Source organism: Epinephelus lanceolatus, chromosome 5 (genome assembly GCF_041903045.1).
Source record: "Epinephelus lanceolatus isolate andai-2023 chromosome 5, ASM4190304v1, whole genome shotgun sequence".
In the NCBI taxonomy this organism is placed as follows: Eukaryota; Metazoa; Chordata; class Actinopteri; order Perciformes; family Serranidae; genus Epinephelus; species Epinephelus lanceolatus.
The window spans coordinates 5402621-5415146 of NC_135738.1; the positions used below are offsets into that span (position 1 = coordinate 5402621).

The window sequence follows — 12526 nt, forward strand, 5'->3', positions numbered from 1 at the left end:
AATGCTATTGGACTTCTGGGTCAAAGCCCGGGGCGGAAACTGTGGAGCATGCTCAGAGCGCCTCAAATTCCACTCTGAATCCCAATATCTGGATTCAGTTTAGTATGATTTCAGTCGCACTAACATGTTTACATGGATTTTAAAGTCCAGTTTTAGTCGGACTGACACAATAAATCCATTTTCTCTGATGTCATGGAAACCTAGTGAGTGATTTCAGTGGATTTTTATCAGAAATATATCGTTGACTTTGACCAAAATGGGCAGGATGTCTTGTAAAATTTGGAGCAACTACCTCAACAACCAAACAAATGGACAATATATGGTTTGAGATCGCGCAGCAGTTTGCTAACGTTATATGTTTGTCACAGTACGGGACAAGGCACAAAAGCTAGCGTTAGCATCAAATTTGAGGTCCAGTTAGTCTATGTATTGTGTAGTTAACAGCCCGTTTTTACACAGAGATGGCGCTGTAGAGCCGATATGAAGTCCCTTCTTTACGCCTCCTTTGTATTTTTAACACAGAACCAAACAACAGCGGCATCGTGTCACTCCAGTGTGTGATTTTAGACAGCATGCTTACATGGCAGAATCAAAAGAGGCATGATGGCCGTGACATGTAACGTACGCGTCAGCAGCACATTAACAATCAAGTATCATCCCTGTTATATGGTGGCTGATCTCGTCCTCTGCTCGGAGGGTAAGGAGCTCCTGGACCTCACTCTTTTCACGATTTGTGGACATTTTCAGCCGCTGTCCTTCTTCTTTGAGTTAGCTGCTAACTGCTACTTTTTAAATCTCCTGCACTGGGTCGCTCACATCACAGGTTGATAAAATGTCACACCTTTCTGTCAGCTGTCCCTTTTATACAGACATTGTTTCGGTGCTGTTATTACTTCCAATGTCACCTTAAAGGTGAGACAACTCTGTCCTCCCATTCTGCGGTCGTACCTTTCATGAGAACAACAAGGCGATAAAATAACGTGAAATTCCCGCCTTCAAGAGGCACTGGAAAGGGGCTTGATAGATTTATGTTGTGTGGAGTCGATATAAGCACTATTTAGGAGGTTTCGTATGACGCTGGTGGGAAACAGGTTTTAACTGTTTTGTATATAAAATGTTAACTGGAGATAAGAGGCCTGTTCTAATTTTCAGCAGTGAAATCTTCAAAAAGATTTAATATACTTTTATATAAAACAAAGAAAAGCTGCAGTTCACACATTTGAGAAACTACAAAAAGACTTTTCTTGTCTTTTAAATGACTGAAATAATCAGTTGTTTATCAAAATATATTAGTTTTTAGTTGAACAACTAATTGATTCATCAGCTAAATATACATTATCAGTCCATTCCCAAATGTCCCAGACAAACTTTATTACATTCAGTTGTTTCCAACTTTTCTATTTTTTTTGCCTGGTCGCTCACTCAGTGAAGTAATGTACAGTAAAGTAACGCTGACAGGGCTCCATGTTGGAAGTTAGTAACACGGAAGCAGTGAACTTTTTCTGTCAGGAAATTGTACATATAATGACAGAATTCAATCTGACGATGAAAAGCTATCACTACTTTCAAATTTAAAAGTGTTTTTTACATTTCCAGCCTTCTTCTTCCATCCTGTGTTTTACTGTGTGTACAGACTGGAGCAGGAGAAGAGTGCGCTGCAGAAGAAGCTGAAGGGTCGAGGTGTGACGGCTGATCAGGTGGTCGGAGTTCGATCTGCTGAAATGGAGAAAGAGATTGAAGAGCTGAAGAAGAAGAACTCAGACCTGGAGACACAGATCCTCACCATAAAGTATGAGGCAGTCTTTAAAATGAGACAAAACAAAATACTTAAATCAGGACATTTTGAACAGAGATGTTACGAGTGACAATGATTTAGTTTACATTCATCTAGATACTTAAAGGAGCATGATGTAGGATTTAAGGGGTCAGAAATAGAACATGAAATACTGACAACGTTTTCTTTAGTGTAGAATCACCTGAAATTAAGATTTGTGTTTTCATTAGTATAGAATAATCCTTTTATGTCTACGTAGGAAGCCAGCACTCTTCCACACAGCCCTCTGGCATGTTTCTATAGTAGCCCATAATGGACAAACCAAACACTGGCTTTAGAGAGGGCTTTTTGTGCTTTATTATACCCGGTAAGGTATGGAGAGGAAGGGTATTCAGTTGGTTGGTGTTCAGCCTCAAAGCTAGACGTCACTGAAATCCTTCACACTGCTCCTTTAAGTGATTGTGTAGTCATTGACCTGCTCAGTGCAGGATCCACTGAGTGACAGCTTCAAAGTTTGGAATGTCGGTCTGTTGTTAGAAAACAAATTAAAGTAATGCGTCTGCGTTTAGCTAATTACAAACTTGAGGCGGAGCTAAAAGCCCTGCAGAACCATCCTGGTAACTGGATATCATTTTAATCTGAGCCACATATTTAACGTAATATTTTTATCCTAAGTCTAAATTTCATGGAATTCTGTAGTGTAATAATTTGCGATGTATTATCTTTATCACCATTATTGGACAAAAATGATTTTTTTTTTTTTTTCTTCTTAATAAGGTGATACAGGCACAGAACAGGTGAAAGACATGACAGGAACAAAACTATGTGGGAGACAAGACAGGTGGAGAAAAAAAATGACTTGATGAAGCTGATGAAGCAGTAAAAAGGGGGAATGAGTTGGAACAAGAGGAACAGGCGAAGGGAAGAGTGAAGGGTGTAAATAGATTAAGCTAAATAAACTAGAACCCGATGGTGAGTTTGCAGGTGCACTTATTTTATGCCAGAGTAAGAACATTTCAGCCTGCCAGTGGCAAAAACAACACTTTTAGTGGACGTAAATCGACCATGTCAACATGTGCTGAGTGTTAACATCAGCCTGGCTCCTTCTTTCACTCACACTGAATCAATTTCAAAAATGTTGTTTCCAATTAACTTCTTTTAGACACAAAAACATGGGAAATAGGCCCCAGGTTGATAAATACCAACTGTATCTGTTAATCAGCCAATATTCATTTATTAGATCAACGTTCTTGGCAATTGACCCTTCAGATGAAGTTAATATTTAACTGGATTTAACTCCACCTTTACTGTGAAAGTTTACACTGATTTTAAATTTTATAAATGCTGGAAGTAATAAAAGAATATCATTAAAATATAAAGTAACATGAATGATAAGCACTAATCTACTAAAAGTACAGCTGCTACTACCGTTGGCATAAGGTAGTTATGACAGGCCCCAGTGCATGCTGTCATGTACATATCGTCTTATTACATGATCAGAGACTTGACACAGATAATATAACATACATACCGGAAATCATCACTACATATCTGTACATGACAAAAAATACCAGTTGATTTATAGTTATAAAATTAACATAATTTTGTCATAGATGTTACTGACTATTTGGTAACACTTTACTTGAAGGTATCTATATAAGAGTGACATGACACTGTCATAACTATGACATGACACGGTCATGACACTGTCATGAACATTATGTAGATCTCATAAACGTTTATGACTGCTGTCATTAAGTGTCATTCGTTTTTTGTAATGACAAGTTGACATTGTTTGGGTTGTCTTTGTCATGACAAGTTGACATTAAATTTGTTTGGGATGTCCTTATTATGACAACTTGACATTAACACAAAGACATCTTCTGGTAATGTCATCCTGGTTAAAAGTAACCCTTATACCTTACATGAAATGCTACACCCTGCTTTCGTCCCCCCAGCCTGCAACATGAATGTTTACTGTCGCCATGGCAACAGATGCTGTTTCAGTAGCTAACATTAACTTAGTGCAATCTACATATTAACAATGAACAATACAACTGCAATATTACATTTCTAAACAAAAAGAGCTACCAACACCAACAGCTGTACTATCAAAGACCTTAACCAGAGATCATAGAAAGACTGCGTGCTCTTACTTTCACATGCAGAAATGACGTCATCAGCTGGGTGATCACGTGCTATCCAAAGCTGGCCGAGTGATAGGAGTGCATTTCCGCTCCGAATGGCGGAAAGTTTGTCTCAAAAATCTGTGTGTGTAAAGAGCAAATCCACACAAATGTTTTTTTTCGATTCACAAATAAAAAATTCACAAATGCCTGTTCGAAAGTTGTAAATGTTAGGAAGATATTCACAAATGCTTTTCATTTATTTGCAAATTAATTTAATGTATTCACAGATATTTTTTGTATTTGTGGAATGTGTTTTATATTTACAGATTACACATTTACACACAGATTGTCGATCTGTTCACACACATAATTATGAAACGTGTGCAGATCAAGAAATATTTGTAGATCACCCTCTGTGCATTTACAGTTATTAATGAGACAAATATAACTCCATAATGACATGTACATAATGTTCATGACAGTGTCACGTCATAGTTATGACAGTGTCATGTCACTCTTATGTAGTGTTACAGACTATTCTACAAATATAGAAAAAATAAACATGACACAGATGGTTTTCCCTTTTTCAGAGGTATTTATAGCAAGTATCACAGTTTTAATGTAATGAGAGTTCTTCTCTGAACACAGACAGATTTACAGGGTGGCGATCACTCATAAGGGCCCATTCTCCACCCAACACACTGTTAGAGGGCCCACTGTCTCTGTGGCCCCCCCACCTCACAGTGAAGCCATACTACCTACACTGTCTGTATTTACACCCCTGACTACGACTACTCTAACCACACCTTGAACTTGCAGGCAGCACCAGGCTTTACCTCGTGACGACGCCATGGAGAATCTGACCGTGAGGAACCGCTACCTGCAGGAGAGAGTGCACGCCTTAGAGAACCAGATATCCAAAGAGCTGCCATCAAGACCCTCTGTGAGTGCTCATCAACATGTAGGACAACATGATGGTTGTGATGAATGTATAGGAGACTCTCTTAAGCAGCTAACAGCAGCTAACGTTAGCACAAAGCTAATACCCACAGCAGGGAGCAGATGGCTGTTCAGTTTGTGTTTATGTGACTGTGACGTTTAACAGGGATTTTTATTCATGTATTTATTAGACTGAAAGAGCTCAGAGAGTTCGTGGGACGGAGAAAGCTCACTGCTGACACACAGTGAGTGACAGAGACAACAGTGATACTATGAGCTCTGATGTCAGTGGTAATGTAGTTTGATATAGTCGGACACAGAAATGCTGAAAACAGTTGAACAGCATAACTCCACAGTTCAGTATGACACAGATCACAGTCTGTTCACGTTTTCAACAAGTATTTTCTAACAAGTTTAATGTGTTTAGAAAGAAATCAGTGATTTTACTTCACCCAGACTTAAATGAGTCCATTTAATCCAGACTGTTCTACTTTTTGCTGTATCGAAAATGTACCAAAATGTTATTCTCTGTGCTGTTACACCCCTAACGTAGACATGCTAAAGAGATTCCAACACCTCACATGTGCTGCAGGATGAACAGTCCACACATCACTTCATGTACTGAACAAGACATTTTCTCCTCTCTGTCTGATGTCTCTCTCTCTCTCTCTCTGTTCTGTTTTAAGGAGCCAAACATGTTTTCCTTTTATCTCTCTGTTCATCATTCTTCACTCTCTTTATTTATGTATCTTCTTCACGGGATTTATTCTGATTCATTGGCTGTGAAGGCCAGAAGTTCATCCTCCTGGGCCTCCAGAGGGATTTGCTCTCTGACTTTTGATGTTATGGATGAGTCATGTGAAGGGAATGCAGCTCGGCATCCTGCTGTATCCTGCAGCCGCTCTGTCAGCACTGAAGCTGTTAGAGACCCCGCTGACCAACAGAGGGCGCCAAAGAAGAGACGAGTAGCAAGACAAACTCAAACCAGCTCTGTGGGAGCAGAAGATGTTTGTGCTGAACAAGAGCGACTGAGTCCAGATGTCGCCCAAAACACAGCAGCAGAAGATGACACCAGTCGTGTTAAAGAAGATGAGACAGAAGCAGATATTTTAGAGAGTACACAAGACGTCACAGGTGGTTCTGACGTCGATGAGGGTGAAGAAAAGGAAGAAACACAGATGACAAGAGGAAGTGAGCCTGATCCTGAGGATCCATCAGAAAGACCAGGATCAGTTAAGTCCTCCTCTGAGCCAGCTGCAGCAGAAACTGGCTCTGAAACTGTGAATAAAGAACACGATGATCCAGATACAGAGGATGATGATGTGGGAATCTGTGAAGAAAAGCCAGAGAAGGCCGGGGAAGAGGCTGAGCTGAAGGATGAGGAGGCTGAGACTACACATTATGAGGATAATCCAGAACCATCTTGCGCAGCAGATCCAGATGTGGCCTCCAGCTCCACACTGAGCAAACATCCGGAGAGGTTTATGAGTAACAGGAGGAATCATCGTGTACGAAACCGACAGAGCAGATCTCTTAGATATCTGAAGGTACTCGGAGCTTCTGTAGCGACCCGCTGAGGTGGTAGAGCTGTGATAGCATCGCTGTAGATGTGGCAGAGAACAAGTTTAATAAAAGTCAGTGTAAGTGGCTTGTTAGTGTGTTTCCTCTCTGTGGTTGTGTGTAGGCAGAGACAGATCCATGACCCTAAAGCTTTCTTAATAAAGCTGTTCCGCTGCGTTCCCTTAGAGCTTCTGTTGTTGAAGATTCAGTCTGTTCCTCCACAGCAACGTCTGTACCCATCATTCATTTCACTTGGCTGCTTTTGTGTCTTTTACTTCGTGTAGACGTCAGGACGAGGCACCGGCACGCCCTCGCAGAGAGATCAGGACCTTCAGAAAGAAAACCTCAAACTGGCCTCTGAGAACCTGGAGCTGCGATTTCAGCTGGAGCAGATCAACAAAGACGTACCAAGACTCAAGGTACACATGACCTCAGCTGAGAGGAGGTCATTTTGTGCTCTGTCAGCGTTTGATAATGGTGCTGGTTGTACGGCAGGAACAGTTTGAGATTTTGGGAAGTGATACCTGATACCACTCTTGTGTGTACAGCAAATATGATGGTGGAGCCTCAAGATAATCAGCTTAGTATAAAGTGACTTCCTTGTGTCTCCAGTGAAACTACAACTTGTTATTTACTCTCCCACGAGCTAGAATTATAAGTGACTTCATTTATTGTGTCATAAAGTCCGTCAATATTTCAGCGTCACAACTTTACAAACTTTATAACATTAAAACAAAAATGTGTAGAACCCCGGTTATTAAATTTAAAGATACATTACATTATTTATTTAGGTCAGAGCAGGGATTGTTTTTGGCAAAGAGTGTTTTCTATAAGTGATTTTATCTTTGTGTTTTCACAGAATCAAGTTGCAGACCTGAAGGAGATGTGCAGCGCGCTGAAAAAAGAAAAGGCCGAGGTTGAGAAAAAGCTGGCTCATATACGTGGAGTACGTTAACCTTACGTCACCTGTGTTCTTTCTATACACACGGGTGTTTTCCCTGAAACGACTTAACACAGAAATAACAAGAAACAGAAATGTACATGTCTGTATGTGCAGTAGAACAAAATCCCAGTGACCTTAAATATTTAATCTGATAAACAAACAATAACTCCTCTGAGGTTCACCAGCGACCTGTTCCAGCTGTAAATGATGAAGGTGATCTGAACTGTGTTCTTCATCAGGCTGGTCACAGCGGTAAAACCGTACCTGAGCTGGAGAAGACCATCGGGCTGATGAAGAAGGTGGTGGAGAGGGTGCAGAGGGAAAATGAGACACTAAAGAAATCCAGCGCACTTGCAAACCAAGAGAAGGTCGCTGCCTTGGAGCAAGAGAACGAAAAACTAAAGGTTGTTCACCACATCATGTCGTACGTGTCTGATACGTTGTGTTCTGTTACGGCAGCTGATGTTAAATATTGTTGTTTGTTTCCAGGCCGACTACGTGAAGCTGAAGAGTCAGAGTGAGGCTGAGCTGAGCGCCAAACTGGAATCAAAAACCAAAGGACTGGAGAAAATAGTGATGGAGAATGAACGTCTGCGCAAGGAGAACAAAAGGGTGAAAACATATATGTTCAGTTAGTTCACAATAAAATGTAAATATTAAAAAGCAGTTCATGAAGATAAACATTGTAGTGTTTAATATTTCTCTTTTAGAAACTGCTAACTTGGTATCAAGTCATTAGCAGGGCCAACACCTTCTGGTCTGTTGGTCGATCGGTTGGTCAATATGCTCGTCTGACCAAATTCTCATTGCTCGGACATTTGCTGATGAGGCCGTGCGTTCACCAGAGCATTTTCCAGCTGATAACACCCAGCTGGGAGCAGTGTAGACAGTGAGTGGTGAACGGGGTTCCTACAGCTTAAAAGTTTGATTTAAGACTTTTTAAGAGCAGCTTAAACTTAAATTCAACTTGGAATAAAATTTTAAACTAATTTTACAAAAACTAAAATTGCATTGCATTCTGGTTTCAGCTGGGCCGCAAAATCTAGCCAGATTTGATTGAATCTTAAGTTCCCCATGACGTCCAGGGTACAGTGAGAACAGTGGATCTTAAATATTAGTGTAGTTGTTTCATTTGTCCTGATCTGTGTGAGGTTAATGTGAGAGGTGTTCGGTAAATTATTTTTTTTCCAACTCTCTTTATTATATTTGCAGAAATTATCGGTATTCACAAAAACAGTGAAAGAACCGGTTCTGTGACGGCTTTAATAACCCCCGAAGTTATTTATCAGTTACTTCACTGATAGTCAATAAGTCAATATATATTAAAAAGGGGGTAAATTATTTTAAAGAAAAACGATGTTAGCAGTTATTTTGACATTTTTTTAAAGACTTTTAAAAAGACTGATTGAAGACATTTTAATACTAATTATGACCTTATATTAGATTAATGAATTTAGTGCTTTTTAAGACTTTTTAAGGATCTGTGGGAATCATTAGAGTAAATATGCAGCCCTCATTTGCTGACCTCAGGACAATAAACGCTTTGGTGGACGTAGACCACACTCTGCTGAACACAGCCTCAGTCACGAGATTCAGAAAATAGATTTGTCTGGGGCGTCGGTAGCGTAGTGGATAGTGCCGGCGCCCCATGTACAGAGGCGATGCCTCGCTGCAGCGATCGCAGGTTCAACTCCGGCTTACAACCCTTTGCTGCATGTCAACCCCCACTCTCTCTCTCACCCCATTTCAATCTGTCCTGTCCATTACAGGCAAAAAGCCCAAAAAAATAATCTTTAATAATAAAAAAAAAAAAGAAAATAGATTTGTCTGTGATGTCACTCACGAGTAAATTCATAAAAATTCAAAGACCTTTTTAACTTATTTATGCAAGAAATGGTAAAATCATGCAGAGCGTGCAGCGTCTCTCACAGACTGTTTATAATGTTGGTTAAAGTTAGAATTATTTATTCTCAGAAGATGTTTGTTCTTTATATTGGCAGGTTCAAATGAGCGATTAACTTCAGTAATGTTTCAAAGGATACTTTGCCAGTTTTCAACAAAGTCTGTCACCGCAGTGTGACGAGTGTGTGCACATAAATGGTGGCACAGAGGGCGCCTTAACACCATTCATCAGCACGCACTCCTCACACTGTGGTGACACAGACTTTGTTTAAAAATAGCAAAGTGTCCCTTTAATGTAGAGCTCACTTTCACACCAATGATTGCTTTATCACAGAAGATTTTTGGTTTGTTTTTAGGATAAGAATTTCTCTTTTTTAATAAAACCCTCTGAATACACATTTTCATCTCTTTTATTCAACTGTGTTTCATTTTGTTTCAGGAAGTGGAGGCTGCAGAGAGGCTGAGAGTGGCCAAGGCGAGTCTCGAAGTGACCAACGAGAGGCTTGAGGCAGAGCTGGAAGAAACGAAGCAAAGACTGCGGGCAGCTCTGTCCAAACCCATCACAGAGGGAGCGGACAGTAAGACCTGGAAGGCTTCTGTGGTCACAAGGTCAGCAACAGCTTTTTTTATTCAGTCCTTTAGTCTTGCTGTAGTGGGGGTTCAGAAACTGCATCAGTCAGCAGGAGAAATAAACATTATTTGGGATCTTCATTCTCTCCTTCCTACTCAACCTTTTGTCAAATGTGTTCAAAATGGATTCAAACGCTTTGACCTTGTGTCCTCCACTTGTAGAAGCACCAGGCTACGAGTTTATAGAATGTGAACCAGTGTTATTTTTTCACTCTCCTATCTGCAGAATGTTTGAAAACAAGATGAAGGAGCTGGAGAAGGAGCTGTCCCATAAGACATCCAGTCTGTCTGAACTCAAACAGCAGCTGAAGGAGGTGAAGGAGCGCGAGGAGAGAGCTCATATAAGCGTCCGGCAACTTGAAGATCAGGTACAGGCTGGATCACTAGTTAATTTAATAACAGCAGTCAGATAAATAATTACTTATTTTAAAAGAACATTCAGTTACAGACTAGCTGCTGTTGGTTTGCTCTGTCAGCTCCTGGAGGACTGGATCACATTTTTGGTTTTGGCCTCAGGCTTGTTTCAAATATGGAATCAAATATTGAAACACATTTACTAAAATACTTTAATGTAGTGAGTTTAACATTCTAATATTCTTGTTACTTGGCTGTTAATCTTTTTTTACAAGAGGGTCAAGGTTCTAACAATAGAGAGAGGAAAATGTTTCACTCTCTAAAAAACCACGCCCACCACAAATTCGATGTAACAGATAACAGATCACCTGAATTTTAGTCCCCGAAAGTTGAGCTCCAAAGCTCCCTCATCGTGACTCATAAATTAACTCTGACAGGTAAAATTGGTAGACTTCCCCTTAAAAACAAATTGACCTGCATTTAAGTCTTAAGTCTAAGTCTTTTAAAAAAGTTATTAGTGTTTATCAAAGTATGTCGTATGAATGGATTTTGACTATGGGTTTGTCCTTTCTCAGGTTGACTTGTTAAAAAACTTTCCTACTGCGGCAAAGACATCAGGAGGACTCAGCAGAGAGTTCCAGGCAATGAGGTTTGTTAATCTGTCTTCACTGTTTTTAATCAGTAAAACTGATAATATAGTAATAATATGACTGAGCATTGGACAAGTACTAAAAAAGTCAAAGGAGATTATATCAACAAAAAATTAAAAACGTCATAGTATAGCATGTCGTCAGAATCATTAAAAAAAAGTCATAGTATAGTATGTTGTCCAAAATCACAAAAAAAGGTCATAGTATAGTATGTCGTCAAAAATCATAAAAAAAAAACCTCATAGTATAGTATGTCGTCCAAAATCATGAAAAAACGTTAAAGTATAGCATGTCGTCCAAAATCATGAAAAACATCATAGTGTAGCATGTCATCCAAATTCACGAAAAAACTTCATAGTATATAGTATGTCATCCAAAATCATGAAAAAGTCATAGTAGCTATAGCATGTTGCCAAAAATCACGAACAAACATCATAGTATAGCATGTCGTTCCAAAATCATGAAAAAAACGTCATAGTGTAGCATGTCATCAAAAATCACGAAAAAAAACGTCAAAGTATAGCATGTCGTCCAAATTCACGAAAAAACTTCATAGTATATGGTATGTCGTCCAAAATCATGAAAAAAAGTCATAGTATAGCATGTTGCCAAAAATCACGAACAAACGTCAAAGGATAGTATATCGTCCAAAATCATGAAAAAACGTCATAGTATATAGTATGTTGTCCAAAATCACCAAAAAACTTCATAGTATAGCATGTCGTCAAAAATCTCGAAAAAATGTTATAGTATAACATGTCGTCCAAAATCATGAAAAAACGTCATAGTATAGCATGTCGTCAAAAATCATTAAAAAATGTCATAGTATAGTATGTCGTCCAAAATCCTGAAAAGATGTCATAGTATAGCGTGTCGTCAAAAATCATTTAAAAGCGTCATAGTAAAGCATGTCGTCCAAATTCACAAAAAAAGTCGTAGTATAGTATGTCGTCCGAAATCATGGAAAAATGTCATGGTATAGCATGTCGTCAAAAATCATTTAAAGGTGTTATAGTAAAGCATGTTGTCCAAATTCACAATAAAAGTCACAGTATAGCATGTTGTGCGAAATCATGAAAAACGTCGTAGTATATAGCATGTCGTCCAAAATCATGAAAAAACGTCACAGTATAGCATGTCGTCCAAAATTATGAAAAAAACGTCATAGTATAGTATGTCGTCAAAAATCATTGAGAAACGTCATAGTATATAGTATGTCGTCGGAAATCACGAAATAATGTCATAGTATAGCATGTCGTCCGAAATCCTGAAAAAACGTCATAGTATATAGTATGTCGTCGGAAATCACGAAATAATGTCATAGTATAGCATGTCGTCCGAAATCCTGAAAAAACGTCATAGTATAGTATGTCGTCAAAAATCATTAAGAAATGTCATAGTATATATAGTATGTCGTCCGAAACCATGAAAAAACGTCATAGTATAGCATGTTGTCCAAAATCACAAAAAAGTCACAGTATAGTATGTCGTCCAAAATTATGAAAAAAAGTCATAGTATAGCATGTCGTCCAAAATCACAAAAAAAGTCATAGTATAGTATGTTGTCCAAAATTATGAAAAAAAAGTCATAGTATAGTATGTCGTCCAAAATTATGAAAAAAACGGCATAGTATAGTATGTCGTC

General features: G+C 39.0%; 1 protein-coding gene across 2 annotated transcripts in view; it reads left to right on the forward strand.

Moving 5' to 3' along the window:
• Positions 1-12526, forward strand: part of cep290 (centrosomal protein 290) — a 64808-nt gene that overhangs the window by 49890 nt on the left and 2392 nt on the right. The window contains exons 41-50 of one of the 2 annotated variants that reach the window (XM_078167627.1): positions 1634-1789; positions 4723-4846; positions 5631-6389; positions 6687-6821; positions 7262-7348; positions 7585-7749; positions 7835-7957; positions 9687-9856; positions 10104-10245; positions 10807-10880. In XM_078167627.1, the coding sequence (XP_078023753.1) occupies positions 1634-1789; positions 4723-4846; positions 5631-6389; positions 6687-6821; positions 7262-7348; positions 7585-7749; positions 7835-7957; positions 9687-9856; positions 10104-10245; positions 10807-10880 (1935 nt within the window). The remainder of the gene's footprint in view (positions 1-1633; positions 1790-4722; positions 4847-5630; positions 6390-6686; positions 6822-7261; positions 7349-7584; positions 7750-7834; positions 7958-9686; positions 9857-10103; positions 10246-10806; positions 10881-12526) is intronic. The other variant, XM_033635167.2, reaches the window with a different exon arrangement.